The sequence below is a fragment of the Gekko japonicus genome, unplaced genomic scaffold (assembly GCF_001447785.1).
Source record: "Gekko japonicus isolate JY-2015 unplaced genomic scaffold, Gekko_japonicus_V1.1 scaffold1597, whole genome shotgun sequence".
Classification (NCBI taxonomy): Eukaryota; Metazoa; Chordata; class Lepidosauria; order Squamata; family Gekkonidae; genus Gekko; species Gekko japonicus.
Window position 1 is genome coordinate 370,848 of NW_015169222.1, and position 22,696 is coordinate 393,543.

A 22,696-nucleotide genomic window follows, 5' to 3' on the forward strand; every position below is an offset into this window, starting at 1 on the left:
GAAACTGGCTCCAAATTTTGCAGATAGAACAGAGAAAACACTTCCCAAGTCAGGGGTAGCACCATCAGGGATTCCCCTACTAGCATTTTTAAAAATAATTTGATGAAGGTGAAGTGGGAAGCCCCAGCAAAGCTAAAAGCTAACCACCATATTTTTAAAAGTTCTGTACCCTGGTTCTGGAGGCTGATAAGAGGATCAGACTGCCTCTAGTGGATGAACCGGTGGCCAGCCTGGCATCAAACTCTACTACTACTAATGGAGGTGGATGGTCTGACCAAGGACCCCTGCGACAAGAGAATCGAACAGGCTGTGTGAAGGGATTCCGAAGCCTTGGCAAATTCACTGAGAGCATCGGCAGCAGGTTCACTATTCTCTAGAGCAGCATACTCATGAGCTTCAGACTTTGTGGCGGCAAGCAGCAATGTCCCTATGGAGCTCGAGGATGAAATCAAGAAGATCACCTTGAAGACAGCTTTTACGGCAGACATGTCTGTGGATGCTCTACAAATGGCAGCTAGAGCCATGGCCTTCAGTGTGGCAGCTAGGCAAAACACCTGGCTTAGATGCTGGGATGTGGACCCCTTAGCCCAAGCTAAGGTAGTAATAGTCTCCTTCAAGAGCATCAGTCTCTTTGGAGAGGGCATGATTCCAGCCCTTTTGCAACTCCAGACATCCCTTGTGCACAGGATACTCCAGAACCTTCAGAGGCAGATAGCAGTCTAAACCATGAGAAGAGAGCAGGTCTTCCTCCTTCCATAAACCCAATAAGAACACGAAGGGACCCCAAAAAGGAACCTCCGTGTGACTTTGCCAACAGGGTGTACAACAATACCTGGCAGGTATTCCAATCTTGGTGTCTAGGATGGGGCCTGGAAGTGTTGTTGGTGTCAGTCTTTTCTTCAGGAAGGTTTGGATAAAGGTTTCAGCCTTAAACGTCAGGTAGTGGCTATATCAGCAATTAAGAGCACTAGGAAGGAAAAAACCCTGGCTCAGCATCATCATATCAACAGGTTTCTCAGGGGAGCTGCATTGTTGAATCCTCCACAGGTTCATCGCTTCCCCACCTGGAATCTTAACCTGGTGCTGAGAGCGTTGTTCAAAGAACCCTTTGAACCCATGGCCACATGTCCCCTTAAGGAATTGACATTTAAGACCATTTTCTTAGCAGGAATCACTTTGGCCAGATGGGTTTTGGCATTGAGGGTGCTTTCTATAGATAAGGAGCTCTTTGTCTTCCATAATAATAGAGTAGTACTACGTCCTAACCCAGCTGTTGTTCCGAAGGTAAATTCCACCTTCCATAGGACAGAAGAGATAGTGTTGCCCTCCTTCTACCCAGACCCGAAACACAAGAAGGAAAGGGAGTGGCATTGCCTAGACGTACATAGAGCATTAAATTTCTGTATCGATAGGACCAAACAATTTTGCAAGTCTGATGCCCCATTTGTGTCTTTTAGGAAGACCGCACTGGGACAGAGAGTCTCCCCTTCCACCCTTAGTCGGTGGATTAGGGGGTACATCATTCTGGTGTACCAGGCCAGGAATCACTGCTCACTCTTTAAGGGGGCAGCGACACCTGTAGCCTACAGATCCTTCTTGTTGTTACAGACAGTTTGTAAAGTGGCTACATGGAAATCAATGTATTCTGTTACCAGGCACTGGTGTCTGCAACACACCCTCTAGGTCTGGACGCTGGTCAACCCACCCCAGGGCTCACTGCCTTGTTATGTCCTGGAAGTGAGGACTGCCCCACTCCCAGGTCCACCGTAGAACGAAAGATCTTCACTTACCATGAAGCTTCCAACTCGGTATCCAGGAGTGGGGCAGTCCTCCCCAACTGAGTTTGTTTTTCTTGGGACGGCTTCTGGAGTGCTGGAGGTCTGCTGGAGAGTCTGAGTGGCAGTTGCCCCCAGTAATTAGGAAATGGGGAATGACCTTCAGTTGTAAAACCATGGGCTTAGTGTAGTCTAGACAGTCAATACTAAGTTTTTTGGACTTGGAGTTCATGTTGCTTTTCTCTGTTAAGCTGTTATAGTTCCCTGTACACTAAGACAGTTTGTAGGGGGAGTTTTTTCTCTCTGGCTTTCGTTATGGGAGGCAAGGCTTGGAGAAAGACTGGAGATCCCCAGGCAAGCCTCTCCCCTCCAGAACTGAATTCAGCTACTCGACTCTGCTTCCATTCATAGGGAACAACGCTGAAATAAATATAGTGTGCCTCTTGTGTGCTTATGTGTTAAACACACAGAAATCTGTAGTAGTATACTGCCTTAAAAATGGCTCTTCAAGTTGGGAACAGAATGTTTCCCTAAACTAGGTGATTGCAGGAGAATTCCTAAGTGCGTCTACTCTGAAGTAAGTCCGGTTTTATTCAATGGGACTTACTCTGAGGAAAGTGTGCTTAGGATTTGCAGCCTGCTTCTGGTACCTGTTGAGAGTTTCCCAGCATGGGAGCTCACTGGGTACTAGTGGCTGTGCAGGTGTGTGATCTTGCCTACAATTTCTCACTGCCAGTTGCTTAATTACTTGCTTTGGCTTTGGCATGGCTTCTGTTACTCCATGTGAGCAGTCACTTATTTTGATGTGTGGTAGGAGAGGACAGGTAACTCAACTCTGAAACTTGCCAAAAAGAATAATCCTTGTAGTCTCTTTGTACCTGTATTGTAGTGTTGTAATAAATTTGAAAGGTGATTGATTTGGGGTCTTCCAAACTGAGAAGTATGTTACGTAAATTGTAGAAGTGGATACTTTTGTGTTGGTTTCTTGCTTTTGTCCCAATTACTGAAGATATGGAACTTATGAAAATTTTGGTCTTAAATCATCAACTGGTCCATTTAGAGGGTTTTTTTTTAATCTTACTGCAGCCAGCCATTTTACTTCTGTAAGATGGGCAGGAGTGCAGATAACACAAAGTGGGAAATTGACCTAGGGTATATGAAAATGGAATTTATGTTTGTAAACTTCAATAGTATTTAGGGCAAACAGATGACAGTGCTTGAGAACAATCGCAACATGGAGACTGCGAAGCTGTTCTCCTATAATAGATGAGATTTCCCTTGGGAAAGTGTTTGCTTTTCCTTCATCTATTCCAGGAACACAGCCTTTCCTTCCATCCCTTTCCTTAAAATGTAAAACGTCAGTGAAAACAATAGATGAAGAATATTCAAGAATTGGGAAACAGATTAGTAAAATCTGGCTTGCAATTGCATTTATGCTACATCAGGTTCTGAAGAAGTAGAACAAGAATAAGATTCTAACAATATCTTTTCTACAAACCTTATCATATTAAATATTTTATGGCCTATGTAGTTGGCATTTAGCCATTAAAAGGCATTACAATGTAGAGTTTGTTAAGTAGTCTTAAGTAACATTTGAGTGAAAATTTTGATTCCATAAAATGATTTTCTAAACTCCAGCATCTTCTTCAAGACTTATATTTACTGAAGTTGAAACCCCAGTGCAAAATGTTTTGTGAAAATCTGTTGAGTTTAGAAACTTTTACAAAGTTCTGTAGATTGAGACATATATGTTTATCTGTTGTCGTAGATTTTATAGATAATTTTATAGAGGACTTGATTTTATCAGCTAGGTGATAAGGTAATGGAATAACTGCCTTTTGTGTTTAATCTGAGGTGTTACATATTTTGTCCTGAGTGCTGAAAAAATGCACTGTCTACTGGCGTGTGCCAGCAATGGTTGCATGGGTCCAGGAAGCAATGACAGGCATAAGCTATGCCTGTTGCCTTCTCCCACACCACTGACTCAAGTGGTACTGCCAACTCCTCAAGGGTTCTCCTTGGTTGCTTGGACAGAGAACTATCCTTTCATGTAAGCAAAATGGCTTGGTTGTATTGCTGTTCAGCATCTGTGCAGTGAGTTACCTTCCCATTCTGGGTGATCATAAGACCCAAATTAAGAAGATTAAAAAAGAGAATAATGAACTGTATATGGAACAGAAACCTATAAGACTCACTACTAGCTGAAATGCAAAAGGGAATAGGCCAGTCAGAGCCATCTTCTGTCAACAGAATCGGTTAAGTCTGAAGATGATCCCTAAGATAGAGTGTATACTGTGTTCATAGGGGGTTTTTAAGTCTTAGAGTCTCTGCTGGCACTAGAAATCTTAATGTGAGTAAAGGTGCTCTTCAGTATTGGCCAGGGACCAGTTAATCCATCTGAGAACAAAGCATGGAAATGTTTGAATAGGAGTACCAGCTATCCAAAGAGACATCTAGGAGCAGTAACCTCTCCAGGTACTTAGTACATCCTAGAATTGCACTACTGCATATTTTGAGTGGTAGTGACTTGTTTTCAAATATTCTGAAGGTACAGCCACAGGAGAACGTGTATTACTGGTAGTGCCTTTGCAGATGAAAAATGAATGGCTGGCAGCAAACATTGCCTTACAATAATAAATGCTTTTACTAATGGAAATGTCCAGTAACACAACTTTATGACTAGAGCTTTGTTCTTTTTTGAGGGGTGGTCTTTGAACTTCAGCTGTTTGGGTTGCAGTGTCTGCTTGTGGAATGGGGCTGTAGATGAACATAGCTTTGAAAAAGCATTTTTCGTGATCTGACATGACTTTGAAAAACTAAAGAGAGTGTAATTATTGCTGGTTTCAGTGTTTGCTGCCATTTTTTTTCCAGAGTCACGACTGGAAGGTTGGCTTTCTTTGCCTGTCCGAAACAATACCAAAAAGTTTGGATGGGTTAAAAAGGTAAGAAAGAAGCATAACTTTTTGATGTGTTCTGACATGACATTCAACGCTTATTTGTACTTGATTCAGCAGCCAGCAATAAAATACTACTTTTTTTTTTTTTGCAAGGTGTTTGCTATTTTTCTTGCGGCTTACTATATGTTTGGCTGCTCACCATGTGAGAGGCTGGCCTGTTGAGAATTCTAAGCAGAAAATTCTCTGAAGAGACTCCTCTTTCTTACCTCACACCCAAGAGGCAGAGAAAGCTGGAGGGGATAGAAACTCTCTCACACAATGAAGCAGGAGCTGCTGGCTGCCTTTCTCTGTTTGATGTTTATTTTGCTTTATTACTGGCTAACTTTCCCTAGGAATGTGGAGAGGAGGAGGATGGAAAACTAGAATCCTCAGCAGAGCAAAGCTCTTGTTTGGCTGCGCAAAATACTAACTGTAGCCTGGAACCAGGCTCTTAAGTAAATGAACCTATAAGTTGAAAATATGTTAAGCTTTTTTTTTTTTGCCTTTTTTGTTTTTGGATCCAACCATCCTCCAAGGAGCCTTCCTCCCAATTGAAGTGTCTCATCCTTCACAGAAGGAGGGGAAAGTTGGAGGAAGGCTCATTAGGCCAAATGGTCAGTTTGCAGGTACAGATTGAAGGGGAGTTGGTGGGAGACAGAGGTTTGCATATTTTAATAATCCAGCAGTAAGATATCCTGTTACAAATGAGAGGTGGATGCTTTTATAGATGCTTTTTTTCTTGATTTAATTATAAATTAATAGTTACTGGGATAATACATTTTTAAAAGATTTTAAATCCACTGGCTGAAATATTTATTCTAATAATTTGTTGTCTCAGTATATTTTGTGATATAGTTTTACCCTGTAAAAAAGTTATAATGGATGAGAGATGGCTTATAAATAAAAGCAAACATTTGTGACAAAACCTGTGCTTACACTCAAATTATGCCTATGTGTGTTTTTTAAACAGTATGTAGTTGTAAGCAGCAAGAAGCTTCTCTTCTATGACAGTGAGCAAGATAAAGAGCAGTCAAACCCTTACATGGTGTTAGACATAGAGTAAGTACTCTTGCAACACTTAAATTTTGTTACTATTTTAGATTAATAATCTTGGACCTTAAGAAATATTTTTAACAAATAGGCAAATATGTGTGGTTAAAGAAGTATACTGTGTGAGTAAATTATAACTTAAAAGGGCAACCAGATGTTATATAGATGGCATTGGACCCCTGATAAACTGCTTAAGTGTTATGCAAATGTATTTTGGAAATTGCTGGAGATGTAGAAATAATATAGGAACCTACTTTCATATATGGTGGCGATGCAAAAAAATACAGAAATTTTGGAAAAGTATTAAGCGTCTAATAAAAGAAATCATAGAGATAGACTTGCCACTATTGCCAGAAATATATTTGATTAATATAATACCATCTGGAATTAAATACAATGAATTGAGTATTATACTATACATACTCACAATAGCGAGGATTCTCGTAGCAAAGTACTGGAAAACGGATAAAACACCGAGTAGAGAGGAAATAGTTATCAAAATCTTTGAGATAGGAGAAATGGATAAGCTGAATATGTTGTTATTAAGAAAGTCAGAATGTAAATTTAAACAAAAATGGCAAAAAGTTTACAACTGGATTGAGAAAAATGTTTAATGTAACCCCATCAATGTGTTTAAGATGTATAATATAATTTTGTGTTTGGTGGGTTTTTTTGAAAACTTGAAAAATAAAAATTAAAAAAAAAGGGCAACCAGGAAGCCTGTGTATGGATAATGAGTTATTAGAAAGGAGAAAGTTGCATATGATGCTCTGCTGCTTCATTTGGCTCACTGCCTCTGCAAGGAAGGCCTGGAGGAAGAGAGGGCATCCAGATGTTAGCTGTCCCCCTTGTCCAACATCATCTTGAAGTAAAATGAACACTTGACTTATCAAGTTTTTGGAACTTGGCTGCAACATGGCACCTGGGTCCATAAGCAAATGTAATTATGCACCTATAGCTTAATGGGGATTTCTTCTAGGGGGAGGGCATGCCTGTTGCATTCATTTCTTTTCATTTGCCGGCCATTCAAAGAACATGCACCCAAAAAGGGAATGACACTATTAGGGGATTTTTTGGTAGGTGTTTGATTTTTGAAGTGTTTTTTTATATTCTATTTATTTATTATTATCATCCTCATTATTTCATTCTCATTACTGTTCTAGGAAATGAGAGTGGCAAAAATAACATTTTTGGCACTTTATTTATAGCCTGCACAGAATTGTGCCCTCAAACCATAGAGAATTCCCATATGCTATACAGCAGCTAAGGTTCAGTTCAAAGGAGCACACCCTCCTATGCCCCCCCAGCCATACAGCAGCTGGCTTAGGTGAACTCCCTTCATGAGTAGATGCTGAGGTGCTTGCCAAGTTTTCCTGCCCATCTCATTTGTCTTAAAACTTTGTTTTTTTAAAAGCTTTAAAATAATTAAAGACATACATTGTTACTTACTTACCAACTCTGTTTTGAGCCAGCAAATGGCCTACCAAACTTGGGATGAGTCCATCCTGGCTCTGAACTTGGTAAGCACTATTGGCCTTGGGATGAGTCCATCCTGGCTCTGAACCGTCCTGGCCAGCTTCATACCTGCTCCCTCAGTTAAGATCTTATCAGGCTAGTCTAATGAGATCTGCTTTTAAAAAAATCTTAAGGTCTCTGATACCATATGAAGTAGTTGATAAAAAGGATTATCTCATAGCTTCACAGCTGGTTAGAGACAGTTTCCAAAAATGCCTGCTCTGCCCTGACTGGCTAATCCCATATGATGAATGATGATGACTGTCAATTGTACACTCTATATTGGGAAAGCTTTAAAACACTAGTTGCCTTTTTAAATGTATACATTTAAACCTTCAATTTAGAGGCTGTGGTGAGCCCTACTGAAGTAGATTAGGAAGGATTGCTTGCTTTATAATATAGTTCGGGTTTTATTTACATTGTTATCATATTCTGCTTATATAGCAAATTATTCCATGTCCGGCCAGTCACACAAACGGATGTATACAGAGCAGATTCGAAAGAGATTCCTAGGATTTTCCAGGTATGCCTTTCAAAACTCATAATGCTAAAACAAAAGATTGAAGGGTGGGGGAACAAAGTGGCATATCTGCCAATTATTAGGACTTATTTAATTAATTGATGTTTTTGTCTGTACAGTTATCTGAACATTCTCTGTATGTATTTGTTCTGAAAAACTTCAGTAAATTCAGAAAAGTTCTTTGAATCACTCTGTAACTTAGATCAAAATTATGTACTTTAGTGTGCTTAGATTTTGAAAAAAAATAGGTCAGTCCCCCAAACACACCTTCAACAGAAATCTGTTCTTTCATAAGTTCCCTGGTGTTTTTGAATCATTTCTACATATGTTCATCAGAACTGCAAGTAGGGCTCATATCACTGTAAGATTGGTACACATGATGCATCCTTTCGTATAATTCATTTCTCATGTTTGCATACTTCTGGGTTGGTTTAGATGTGTATAACAAGCTTACAAGCATTTAGGGAGTGAGACTTAAGTCCATGACATCTACCAAGCATGCCTTCATTACTTCCAGCCCTGGCATCCACACGCTGGATGTTCGTTTGAACTGTCCATACATCTGAAACTGTATAGGTCTGAATTATTTAAACATAGTACAGTAGTTAAACTCATTAAACAAATACAGGAAATTATAGTACAGTTCAGTCCTTTGCATTCTGGGGCCTTTATCTGCATATGCCTTAACCAAATATTATGATTAAAGTATGGGCAGGACACTTGCAGTGTTGCTTGAATTGTCTCTCTGTCACTGTTTTTTTCCTTCCAGCTGTTCTTTTTCTACCTTCATGTTTTCATTTCTACTCATTTTCTAACAACAACACTGGTTTTCTTTCGAGGAAGTATGCCTTGTATCTTAAGTAATCCAAGCTTAGTCTTTTATTGTTGCTGTTCTAGATCCTGTATGCTAATGAAGGAGAAAGCAAAAAGGAGCAAGAATTTCCTGTAGAGCCAATGGGGGAGAAGTCAAATTACATTTGCCATAAAGGACACGAGTTCATACCTACTCTCTATCACTTCCCAACCAATTGTGAAGCTTGTATGAAACCATTGTGGCACATGTTTAAACCTCCTCCTGCTTTAGAATGCCGACGCTGCCATATCAAGTGTCATAAAGATCATATGGATAAAAAAGAAGAGATTATAGCACCTTGCAAAGGTACCTAGGAAATAAATACTTAGCATAACTTTGGTTGGTCTGTTAGGACAGACCAAATGCAATTTGTGTGACTTCTTTAGTACCTGCAGAGGTGCTTCAAAGAGAAGACTCTCCTACTTTTCACTGTGGGGGAAGAGAGTCTATCCATATGTGTTGTTAACTAAGATGCATGTATACTTCTATAACTTCTGAAATATAATTGGAAAAACAGGTTGTATTTTCACAATACATGGGTAAATGCTGGCATGACTCATTGCTCTGGTGGGGGGATTTGGGAGGCATTCTGGGGGTGGGCAGGGAAATTGCGTGATGTCCCCAATGCAATGACATCACCTGGAAGTGACATCATCACGTCAGGGACATCGCATAGGGGGGACACTGTGGTATTTGGGCAAAACTCTATGGGTTTTTTGCCCTCAAACCATAGAGTTTGCCCAAATACCAGAGCATCCCCATACAACATCCCCGATACAATAACGTCACTTCCAGATTTAGGGGTGGGGTTCCCCCCCCCACCAGCCATCTGATCCACAGCGGCCCAAATACCAGAGCATCCCTACACAACGTCCCCGATGCAATAACGTCACTTCCAGATTTGGGGGTGGAGTTCCCCCCCCCCCATACCAGCCATCTGATCCGCAGTGGGGAGAAGCCCGTGAAACCATCTTCAAGTACTTGAAGGGCTGTCATATAGAGGATAGTGCAGAGTTGTTTGCTGTTGCCCCAGAAGGTCAGACTGGGACAAACAGGTTGAGATTAAATCAGAAGAGTTTTCGGCTAAACATTAGGAAGAACTTCCTGACAGCTAGAGCGATTCCTCAGTGGAACAGGCTTCCTTGGGAGGTGGTGGGCTCTCCTTCTTTGGAGGTTTTCAGAGGCTAGATGGCCATCTGACAGCAATGCTGATTCTGTGAACTTAGGCAGATCATGAGAGGGAGAGCAGGAAGGGTTGCATCAGAGCTTAGTTCTTGTGGCCCTTTCTTACATGCCCAGGGAAATGCTGATTGCCACTTTGGGGTCAGGAAGCAATTTTTCTCCAGGCCATTTTGGCCAGGGATCCTGGAGGGTTTTTTTGTTACCTTCTGGGTGTGTGGGGGGGGGAGGTATTTGTGAATTTCCTGCATTGTGCAGGGGGTTGGACTAGATGACCCTGGAGGTCCCTTCCAACTCTATGATTCTAAATCAAGGAATCCCCTGCCCGAACCTGGGGACCGGCAACTCCAAGCGCAAGAGTTTTCAAGAGCCCCTTTCCACTTAGATTTCTCTATCCAGGAATCCCTATGCCTTGTAAAAATTTCCGGCGCTAATTCTAGTGTTGGCAACCACTTTATTCAAGGTGTTGGGACAGCCTGTCTGGGCTTCATTGTTGTTCTGCGCATCCACTATTACCCTCTGGCTTAGTGTGGCAGATGAGGAGAGGTGGCTAGCTATCTTTCAAGGAAGACTGCCGTTCCATTCTCAGTGGGAAATCCGGTGTTTCCAACCCATTGGTTTTATATTTGTTGTTTTGCTGTTTGAAAAGAGGGGTTTTTTTGTCGTTTTTCTTGATAGCTTTAAGCTCAATCCAACCAAAGATAAGCATCTTTTAACTGAGGTGAAATGTGCTCAGCTTTAGTTGGTTGCAGCTGTTGTCCGTAGGAACAGTATGATCTATGATTTTTAAAATTTAAATACAGTTAATTGAATCTACATATCTATTCAGAGATGCCAATTTTAATATTTCAGTAAATTATGATGTTTCAACGGCAAAGAATCTACTACTGTTAGCCAATTCTACAGAGGAGCAGCAGAAATGGGTGAGCCGTCTAGTAAAAAAGATTCCCAAAAAGCCTCCAGCTCCAGATCCTTTTGCACGATCTTCTCCAAGGACTTCCATGAAGGTACAGCCAAACCAGTCTATCAGACGGCCAAGCCGACAGCTTCCTCCAAACAAACCAAGGTAAAAATACCTGCACATGAATGATTTAATATGACAGATTTAAATTGTTGTTTTTCAGATCATTGCATTGGGCAGTTCATATGGTCAAGTATAGACTCTTGTTTCTCTGAAAATTGCATCCATCATGGCAGTATTTATTCATTTAGCCTGCTTGCCGTACCAAGACTGTCATTCTGTTCGAATCCTCTTTTTAAAAATGCTTAGAGAAGAAATGATTGGCTGCTTATTGTAGGAGATGCCAATGGAAATAGAAGGCTATAGTATATATCAAATTTTATTTTTACTAGTAAACTCCATTTATTCAGCAAAGCATTGCTTTGTTTTCTATCACTTGCATTCCATACTAATTAGTAATATGGCTTGTGCTGATATATTCCATTAAAATAAGTTACTCAAGCTTGAAGGTGTCTTCCTTTTGCTGCAAAGTCTCAAGACATATAGCTTGTGTTGAATTTAGAATCCCCATGATATCAGATCAGACCATTTGCTTCACCCCCACTGCCCTGTCTTCATAAGGTGGCAAGGGAGAAACCAGCTTAAACTTTGTCAAACACTACTCTGATTTCTAGCATTAAAACAATGGAGATGTGAGCTGAATTCACCTGGGGAACACTTTGGCTGGCATGATCCCCCTCCCTCATGTTTTTATTCACAGTAGCCATAGAGTGTTCTTATTTCTAAAGCATCATCCTGTGGTTGCTCTAGGATTCCAAAATCTGGCTTAGTGCCAGTTGGCAGGGAGAACACAAACCATACCTTGCCAGTTTGAACATAACAGCAAATTTTGGGCCAAAATACATGATGTATGTGATACAAGTCAGGCACTTGTAACCCAACTTGTGTCACACATATCGTTTGTCATGGTCCCAAGACTTGTCACAAAGTAGAAGTATCTAAGTAGATTGCTGCATATGAGAGGAGGAAGGGAGCGTGCACAAGCCAAGGGATCTCCCAGCTTTGTTCAAATAGCAGCAAATGCTGGCTTGTCATGTCTGAACAAAGCCAAGATGGGGGCTATTTTACACCTCTCTATAGTGTTCTAAGGTGATGTGTGTTGCCTTCCGTAGCGTTTTCTACTTGTTTTCACTGCCGCCAAAGGCTCTTGCCTTAGAATTCTTAGTTGGACCTAAGGAACAGGATGGCTTGGTTAAGAACAGTCAACCTATGAGGAGTGGCTCTGAAGTAAAAGGGGATCCTTTACTTTTTGTTTTCTCTTAAACAGAAATAGAGTTTATTTGTAAGTATAACAGCATGACAGTTTCTGTATGGTTAATAAGCTTGACGGTTTCAGATAGGTACATAAGTGTAATGGTTCCAGATAGGTGTACAGTTCTTGTTTCTTTAAAATTCCTTATATAAACCTAGCAACAACGGCTTATTTTCTTACTTGCCACTTAGGCTAATAACTTGCACAAAGCTTAACTTCCATCACTTGCCATTTAAACTAATAACTTCCACACAGAACTTGGATTTCTATCACACCCTACAGCACTCAATCTCTTTCCTCCTCTCCCACATTCTAACTTTCTCTCCTCCTCTCTGAACCCACCAGTCAACTGCACCCCCTAGGGTACAGCTACCATCCAGTCATAATATGCTTCAATCACCCAGCTGTTAGCCACAACACCGGGTCTCTGTTTGAGTTATGATGGGGGAATTTAGCTAAGACACTGTTTCTTAATAGGTGTGCAAGCCAGGGATTGTACTCCAACGATAAGAGTCAGAACCCTCTCAGAGTGGCACAGACGACAGACAGGAAATCTCTTTTATGAAATTTATTAAGAAAATAACCTTAATATGCTCAGCTAATTGATAAAAATATCATACACACACACATGAGCTAGGAAATAAAGGGGTGAACTGATCTTAAAGAGATCAGAGACGAGAGGGCAAAGCATTGATGGGGGTTATAGCTACCTTCTGAAGAGGAGAGTCCATGGTGAAGAGCAGACTACTCGGCTGGCAAGCACATCTGTGAAGACCCAAAAGAGATGGGGGATCCAGGTGGTACGCATCCCAGAAGACAACCAAAGATGGCTGGGTTTGGAGTCCAGATACAGGAGAATTGTGCCTTCGGGACAGTGTGCACAATAAGGAAATGGTCCGGGATGGCTCAGAAGGGCTTTTGGACAAAAGAAGTCCAGGTTTGGGAAGGGAAACTTTTGTTAGTTAAGGCATGGGGCAACTGCAGAGTCTTGGCTCCATTAATGGCTGAGCTATCCAGAGAACAATAACGACAATAGACTGTGGCTGGGGGGGTTCCCAGTATCGAGGGACAAAGTCCTGAGGTTTGATAATGAGACGTAGCACTGGAATGCAGGTTTGCTGACATCCTTGAGATGATGAAATTGAAGACCTTGTCCTTTCACGATGACAGATATGTACGTGCCTGATGTATCTGAACCAATGGCTGAATGAGTCAGAGAGAGACAGTCCTGAGCACATGTCTGGGCTAGTTGGCTTTGCACACAGAGAGGGCTATACTTGCCCTTTGCCAACTTTGGCCCTAACCTGGCCAGGGCACCGTCCTTCACGTGGCAAAAGGAGGCTCAGGCTAACACAGCCAGCCCCCCCCCCTTTCTTACTCTATAGGCCTGAATTTTAAATTACAGCAACATACATATAAAACTCCACCAGGGGTCGTTTCGTAGAAAAAGAGCTAGGGGAACTCATTAGCATAACTCATTAGCATATGCAACACCCCCTGACATCACCGGAAGTGTGTCATAAGGCCACACACCCCGCCCTCAACGGTCCCGGCCGCCGCTGGCCTTGCAGCTCCACTGCCGAGCCCCATGAGGGGCCCGGCGGTGGACCTGCAAGGCTGGCGGGAGTGCATGGAAGCCCCACGAAGGCCCTCCCTGGCCCCAGGCAGGCAGGGGTGGGGAGAGGCAGGGACGAAGCAACTTACCCTCCCTCTTCTCCTGCCTCCTCCTGGCTGAATGAGGGCCGGAAAAGGGGCAGCCGGAAGCAGGGGGCGGGGCTTCATCATGTGCCCCACCCCCGTACCTCACCCGGGGAACTGCGATCCCCCGCGATCCCCCCGAAATGACCTCTGAACTCCACATAAAAACATAGAATTAAGACACACAAAAATATTTACATAGTGAAAACATCATACTATGTATATCTTGTTATGTGGGTATAAAAGCCTGGCTAACTAACAGCATGAATAATTATATTTTTGTACTTTTTCATATTTTTCATATTTTTGTACTTTTTTTAGCTTTGCATAATAAACAAATTTTTGTTGTTAGAAATCAGATGAGTGTCAGAATTGATCATATTGTCTGAATTCCCTGTCTTTAACAACTCAGTAATGCTATGCATTTGCTATGGTTTATAGCTAGTCATATCCTATAGCATTAGTGCCTGCTATTGTGTTTCCTGGTGCCCACTTCCTTCTTTTCCTAAGCAAAGAGCCTTTGCTGCTTTCTTGCATCTCACTGGAGTAGGAAGAGCTTTAGAACACCCCAGAAGGCATCACCTTTGGGTCTGTATGGGAGTGCCTGTTTAATTATAGGCAGCTCTCTCTGTTATACAAAGATACTTGAGCCTGGAATCTCCCAATATTTTGTGATTATATTTGCCTCTTGTGGCAGCCATTTTGTGGTACTGCCCACTACCTTTCCTCAAAAATCCAAAAGGACCTGTGGTCATAAGAGCTTTATAAGGCCAAACCACAAACCTTCGTAGAGTTCAGAAGTCTTTTAGGTAACATGTACAGCTTTACTACAGTGTTCCTCCAGATGGCCACCTAGGGTTGCCAAGTGCTTACCTGTTCTGTAGCGGGGGAGTCCAGCCCATAGTTTTCCCTCGGATGATTGTGGCCTCACCCCCAATGTCCCCGACGTGCTTGCGTCACTTCCGTGTGACGTGCTTTGGGGGTGGGGTTCCCCCCGGGGGCCCAATCCGGCGGCGGTGGGGAACGGGCCTCCCAGGCGGGGGTTTCCCCACCCCCTGGGGGGACTTGGCATCCCTATGTCCACCACACTCTGCTCAGAATAATCTTGAAAAATAAATCTTACAGAATGCACTACTGCTGTTCTGCCTTGAAGTTATGAAAGTATGACTGATGATTTCTGGGTTCAAACTGGAGAAATGGAAAAATGCAAATGAAGACAGCATCTACCATGTCTTTTGGCTCTTACATCTTTATCATTTATTTATTTTTATTTTAGTTCTGAGCCTGTTCTTCGAATTATTCTTCACTGATATTTTTTTCTGTACTATGTGTTTTAACATTTCAACAGTAAGTAATAGGGTCCTGTGGCTCAAGCACAAATGCACGTTAACTGTGAGAACTAACAGTAAGGAAGCCTAAATGACAATATTTTTGTAAGGCACATATGTAATTAGCCTAATACAGGAGATATGAGGAACGTAAGAAATAGTAAACATGATATCAGCATCTAAGTTTACAGACTGTGTATTGTCTTGTAATACGCTCTTAAGTCTTACAATTCATTCTCCATTTTAGATTTTTTTAAAAACCATCAAAATAAAAACAATATTGTCATTTAGCAATACTCAGAACTAAGTTTGTTTTCAGAACTGCGTGAAAGGCATTTTTGTGCATTTCATGCTTTGCCTGTTGATACATATAGGATATTGTTGCAGATTTCTGGCTAAAAATGTGATGTCAGAAAGCCAATTAAAAGTCTATGTTCAAAAGATCTGTGAGAAGTATCCTTCATCTAATGCTAAATTTGGCTCCCATGTGCAGATTGATAGAGAAGGGGGCCAGATTCAGAAGAGGGGGTATTTTTGTGCAGACCTGGGGGATCCCCAAGTTTGCTGACAAATGTGAACTGCCTCAAAATGGAGGGTTTCTAAGTCCAACCAAAACAGAGGAATATTATCTGTACTTATGCCAACAGGATAAACCTACTGTGAGCAAGGAGAGGGAGGAGCCATCTAGGCTTGCCAGTCCCCAGGTGGGAGTGTGGGATCCCCCAATTTCACGGGCTCCTGCCCACAACAGTGACCACAGGCAGCCACCCTGCACCCTCCCTTCCTGTGAGATTTAAAGGTCCCTCCAGCTAATCAGTGGAAGCATGTGGCCTGCTGGAGTTCACGAATTCGCCACTTGGAGTTCAGGCATGGGCAGCCCCCGCTTGCACAAACCATTTAAAGGGAAGGTTCCCTTTAAAGGTTTTTTTTTTAAGCCCCCAGAGGGGATTTTTTTATTTTTTTTATATCACTACAAAAACTACAACAGAAAAGGGGGAGGAAAAACTACATTTAAGGGATAAAGCAAAGAACCCACTACTAACTAAAATCCCAAGAGGGGAGATCCTCCAACTAGCTTAGTTACATTCAATCTTCCATCATTTATAACATTATAAACTGAGTCAAGCATGTAAAGTTAATACTTTTCTTTTAAGCTTAAATTTAAACTGTCTACAAACAGTACCTCCGATCATCCCGTTTCAAAGTTCACAGTACCCCCCCCCTTTAAATGTTTTTTTTGCAAGGGGGGGCTCCCCACGCCTGAATTCCAAGCAGTGAATTTGCCACTTGGAGTTCAGGTGTGTGCGGTGCCCCACTCACACACTGATGCCCCACTCACACACACACACAAAAAACATTTCAAGGGAAGGTTATCTTTAAATGTTTTTTTGCAAGCAGGGGCTGCCCGCATCTGAATTCCAAATGGCAAATTCACCGCTTGGAGTTCAGGTTTGTGTTGCACCTGCTTGCAAAAATCATTTGAAGTTACATGGGTTTTGCAAGCGGGTGCCACTGGCACCTTCCAAGGGACTGCATCCCCAGCGTGATGATATCACTTAAGTATGATGTCATCGTGTCAGGGACATCCCTGCCTCCTCTTGGAACACCCCCCAAAGCTGGTGACAAGATAGAACCTGGCAACCCTAGAGCCAGCTGAATGGAGCCATTGGAGAGACTGCCACTGATGCCAACTGTGCCATCACCTCTCAGCATAGGTGGGCAGGGGAGGAGGAGCAGGAGCTGTCTCTGCTTACTACTGCCAACAGCAGCCTTGCCACCATAATCTCTCCTAAACAGGCAAGTGAGCAGGCATGAGCCAGAAGGGTAGGTGAAGAGAGGGGAGTGCCAGGCTGACTGGCCTTGACGGTGAGGGAAGTAAGGATGGGATAGAAGAAGAAGAGACTGGATTTATACCCCGCCCTTCACCACCCAAAGGAGTCTCAGAGCGGCTTACAATCTCCTTTCCCTTCCCTTCCCCATAACAGACACCCTGTGAGGTAGATGGGGCTGAGAGAGCTCTTTCGAGAACTGCTCTTGAGAGAACTGCTCTGAAAGATCTTGTAACTGACCCAAGGTCACAGCAGCAGCTACATGTGGAGGTGTGGGGAATCAAACCCAGTTCTCCCAGATTAGAGTCCACTCTCCTAACCACTACACCAAACTGGATCTCCAGTAGTAATTTCTAAAGATTTTCCTAGACAGTCACAGTTTCTCTTGGAAACTGAAGGTGTATTCATAGGAGAAGGAGCAGTGAACAAGTAGGAAAGTCAAAATGGAGGATGGGTGGGAGAAGTAAAACCAGAATAGAACGGGGAGAAGAAAGAAAAATGAAGTTACGGAGGAAGAAGCAAAGAAAGAGGAGAAGCTGCAAGGGCGGAGAGAAGAAGAGGCAAAGTTGGAAGGAAAGCTGAAGACTGAGGGGGAGGCAGATAAAGGTTGGAGAGGCTGTGGGGGCCTAGCGGGTGAGAGTTGTGAGGGCTGGCAAGAGAAAGAAGGAGAGAAAACAACATGGGGACAGACCGAGAGTTGTGAGGGCTGGCAAGAGAAAGAAGGAGAGAAAACAACATGGGGACAGACCGAGAGTTGTGAGGGCTGGCAAGAGAAAGAAGGAGAGAAAACAACATGGGGACAGACCGAGAGTTGTGAGAAGGTTGGAGAGGCTGTACAGGGGGAGAGAGCGAGAGTTGTGAGGGCTGGCAAGAGAAAGAAGGAGAGAAAACAACATGGGGACAGACCGAGAGTTGTGAGGGCTGGCAAGAGAAAGGAGGAGAGAAAACAACATGGGGACAGACCGAGAGTTGTGAGGGCTGGCAAGAGAAAGAAGGAGAGAAAACAACATGGGGACAGACCGAGAGTTGTGAGGGCTGGCAAGAGAAAGAAGGAGAGAAAACAACATGGGGACAGACAGATAGGTGGGTGGGAGGGGCAGGGAACGGGGACCTAGGAAAGCTGAATGGGAGGAGAGGAGAGATAGATATGTGGGTAGGAGGGACTATGAGGGGAAGGGATAGCAGAGGTAGTATGGGAAGAAGGCCAGCAGAGGGGAACAGAGATTTCCCCTCTTACAGAACTCCACTTTATATACAGACCTAACTTATTCAAACCCATATAATCAACTGAGATGTCTTTAATCAAGCATCAGCTCTACTTAACAGAACTATTTTCCCTCCTGAATCACAACAACATTTATTCATTATCTTGGACAACATTTATTCATTACCTTTAGTAATTTTTAAAAAGGAAGTCAGTGTACTGAATCATTTATTTCCAAGTTTGGGGGGTATTATGGTATGGAGGGCCTACCTTTATTAAACAATGGCATGAAGTTCCTCCAACAGAACAGGATTTCTGTTTATGTTAAAGAGCAGTGATGTCTGCTAATTCCTCTGTTCCACTCATCTCCCCACTTTGCCCCCTATGCCCATCTTGAGGGTCTGCTGACTAGCAGGAGCAAAATATCAGAAGGCAGGGAAGTTCCACTCCTCAGACACTGTGGATGACTGGATACATGCCAGTAGAATTTATTTTTATTTGACATACATGTTCAAATAAGTTTATATATGTTTGAAAACACAGAATAGAAAAATGTGTATGGAAATAGCTTTTATTATGTTGAGAATGTTTTTAGCAAACTATGATTCATAAACATTAAAACCTCCTTTTCCAGATTGCTTGATTTGACATTTAAAGACTGGGATTGGTCATTTGATGATGTTGATGATATAGATGTTGATGATGATGATGATGTGTTTGATTTCTGAAGCCGAAAATTGGGTGAATATCAATAAGAATGGATTGGATTTATCAAAGCATGCCGTTTTGGATTTTTAAAATTCCCACCCACAAAAGTCACTTTATACAAAAATTTCAATGACATTATATACTTCTGAATGAGTTCCCTGGAGAGAGAAAAAGGAATTTCTTAAAATCCATAGATACATCTTGGTTTTCACAACATGCTCTTTCATGTATTTATTGCTAACTGTATGCAGTTAGCTTTTAAATAATCAAAGATATAGTTTTGTTTAGTGCATTATATGTTCCTGCATGCTCAGAGGTGGGCATATTCTGCATGCTCAGAGGATTTGCATACTGTGTTTCCTGCTAGTGCCGTAATATCTGCATATGACTTGGCTTTCTCTGCATTGGTATGTCTTTTTTAAAAGAATATTGAACAGTGCGTTTATGAAGAGCAATCTAAGTTGTTTCGCAAATGCATGTAAGTGTGCAGTGCTGTGTCTGTACCAAATACAGTTTATAAGAAAGATTGGTTACATTGCAAATAACTCTATTAGCGTTACATTGCAAGTAACTCTATTAGCGTATCTATCATAAAGTATCTCTAAATGAAATCTAATGGTATATACAAATTGCAGGTAGTATTTTTTTTAATCTGGAAAGTTCTATGGTTTAGTATTTAACTAAGCTGGGAACTAAGGGAGGGAAAGATGGAGAGTTCCAGACTTTTCCACAAGTGGGCTCCCTTTTCTTCTGTTCTCCCATTCTTCCCTGAAGATGGAGCCAGGCCTGCTTTTCCAAACCTGCCCGTAACAATGAGAATTGCACTGGATGAAACTGCTTTCCGTGCATTGCTACAAAGGCAACTCAGCCACAATATGGATTTATAGCGACACGTCTGTGTTGGCCTGGATAGGAAGCTTAAGAGGGAGTTCAGTACAGATTAGTTTGCCAGGTAGTTTTACTTGAACAGGATGTTACTGCTTTGTCAGTGGCTGACTTTTATTTACATATTACTTTCTTTTCTGAGTGCACACCAAAGGGAGTCCCAGATTGGTTCTGCCTGCAAAAGCTTTATTGTGTATGTATCAAAGCAGAAATGCTACATGCTTAGCCTCATTCAGTTGAGTGTGAAGAAACTGTAGCACAGCGGCGTTTGCTACTCATTTTAAGAGCAGTGTAATTAATATCTAGGCCTGAAGACCACAAAATAATCTGCTAACCAAATGTTTCTTCTTTTTTTCTAGCTAACTGCCTTCTGTCAATGTAGTCACTGTTGAAGGTGATTTTCTTCCCACTGAAAAAAGACTGAGATACTGTATCCCGAAACAAATGAAATATATATATATATATACATATATATATATATACTTCTGAAAGACAGCTATATATAAATCTATAGCACTACATTTCACAAAAGGATTAGAAAGTACAGGAATACAAGGAGAATCCATCCCTTATCCAGCCTCGGTAGAGAAATGCCACCACCAGCAAAGGTGCCAGAGGATGGAGGGGGCTGGGGGTGAGAGAAGATTCTGTCACACTGATGGCTGCATCCTAAAGAAGTGACCATATACTGTGTGTATGTGTTTGTGTATGTGTACATATGTATATTGTATTGTACTGTAATGCTGCAAGAGGGTTTTTTTTAAACTTTCCACTTTATTTTTATACATATTAATCATATACCATTCACTGCAGTTGCAACTATGCACTTGTATAAAGCCATATTTTTGAAGTTCATATCATTCATACATATATATTGAAAACTGCATGTCTGCATTGAGCAGATTAAGTATAATAAGAGTTCCGAGCAGATGCTAATTTCATTTATTTTAGTGGGCAGCCGTTTTACTGGTTTTGAATGCCTTAAATTAATTTTGTTCCCTTTAAAGTCTATGCCCATTCTAGATATTTAAGAGAGAGAGAAATTAGAGGTTTACCAGCTCTTAGAATGCAGTTTTGCTTTGTTGCAGAAAAATATAGTGCACTATGTTTACATATAATAGTTCATATCAATGTCAGTTTATTTTGAATGTATATTGAAAGGTTTGGAAGAGAAGACTGGGTCAAATACTGATTTGCAGAAACAATGAACTGGTAGTATTAGAACTAATATATAGCTTTCATACACAAGCTCAACTTTTCCATTGAACTTTATTTACAGACCTCAATATTAGCCATTGACTTTAGATTCCCCTAACTAAGTGCTATAAAACTCCATTCTGCCTTTTTTCCACCCATATTATCAAGGTATTTTGATTTCTGGAGGGAAAAATAGCTGTTTTTACAATCTTACCGCACAATATCTAAGGATTGTCACAAACCCGTTAGTAACTGAAACATACTGTAGATGTATTTTAAACCTTTTTTTGTTGGAATCCTGGTCACTTAGCCCATAGCTGTAGGAGTAGGAAAATAATTTCAGTTGTGTATTTTTGAGAACATTGCTGGGAGGAAAAGGCCTTGGAGGCACTTAAATCTGATTTTTAAAAAATAGTGTACAAAATATAATTTGTGAGCTCATTTATGCCATGTCCAGAATTTATCCCAGAAAATGGATGTTTTATACAACTACAGTATGCTATGTTAAATATGTTGGCAGTAAAAGACATATTGTAGCCTCCTCCTCAGTCTCTTTTTTAAAAAAACTTATATATATGCATATGCATATGTTGTGTGCTAATGAAATATAGAATGTAACATTTCAATGAAGGAAATAAGACATTTCACTAGATTTGTGTTCTTTAGAAACAGAAGTTAAGTACTTGGAAGGAGAGAACCAGGAATTGTGTAATATCACAACAATAAAAAATGGACTTGGGCTCTCACTAGAGTTCTCAAGGGAACAACTCACTAACCAAGACTCCTTTGCAATTCCTGCTTGCTTCATTGAAGCTTTTGCAGGAGTAAGATACAACAGGTTTAATCTCACAGCATGCTGGGATCCATTGTTGTTGTTCAGTCACACAGTCGAGTCTGACTCTTCGCGACCCCATGGACCAGATCACGCCAGGCCTTCCGGTCTTCCGCCGTCCTCTGAAGTTTGCTCAACTTCATGTTCGTTGCATCTATGACACTGTCTAACCATCTCATCCATAGCCGTGCTAAACTCAATTGAAATTAATAGTAATTGAGAGAAGGACCTGGTAGAGTGTACCTATAAACACCTCTTTCCACTAATACACTGATACTTACCAACTGTATAGTCAATTATATAATTTATGCACATTTTTAAAGCTGTGCATCCCACAGTTTAAACTATACTTTTTACCGTTTCAGTTATTCTTGAAGCCCCAGTGCACACCAAAAGATTGTTTTACCATTTTGCCTGCTTGCTTCGAATAGCCAGAGTACAACATATTTTAAGAAATTCATATTTTGCATAAAAAACTTGTTTTCAAGTATGTGTACAATAAAAACTATTTCCATTCACTGAAGGCATACATATTTTATATATAAATTGTTAATTGTGGGAAGTTCTAAATTGGAAAAAATATATTTTTAAATAAACTTATTTGAGTAAGATAAAATCATTCCTGATGTCGGCAAGTTGATAAAAAAATTAAGAATGCATGTAATTACTTAGAGAACTCTCTCTTTAGGATTCCAGATTACAAAAAGATGGCACTCACCATGATGATTGGGAAAATGCATGATGCTTAACTTGGGGAAGATTTCCAATAACAAAGATGTTGCTTATCTTTAAAATATGCTCAATACTATAGTGTCGTCTGCTGGTCCTTTTGCTGGAACATGGAGGAATCTGATCAACAGTGATCTCACTTAACAGGTGTATTATACAGTACTCGATTGTTTGTCAGAGGAATG

The 22,696-nt window shown here is 41.3% G+C and overlaps 1 protein-coding gene across 1 annotated transcript in view; it reads left to right on the plus strand.

Annotated features, from left to right (window-relative positions):
* ROCK2 (Rho associated coiled-coil containing protein kinase 2) overlaps window positions 1-21,722 on the plus strand; it is a 157,356-nt gene extending 135,634 nt beyond the window's left edge. Inside the window, exons 27-33 of the mRNA XM_015416412.1 lie at window positions 4,647-4,717; window positions 5,682-5,770; window positions 7,721-7,799; window positions 8,694-8,955; window positions 10,681-10,894; window positions 18,795-18,901; window positions 20,113-21,722. Coding sequence (XP_015271898.1) covers window positions 4,647-4,717; window positions 5,682-5,770; window positions 7,721-7,799; window positions 8,694-8,955; window positions 10,681-10,894; window positions 18,795-18,888 — 809 coding nt within the window. The 3' untranslated portion in view covers window positions 18,889-18,901; window positions 20,113-21,722. The remainder of the gene's footprint in view (window positions 1-4,646; window positions 4,718-5,681; window positions 5,771-7,720; window positions 7,800-8,693; window positions 8,956-10,680; window positions 10,895-18,794; window positions 18,902-20,112) is intronic.
* The last annotated feature ends 974 nt before the right edge of the window (window positions 21,723-22,696 follow it).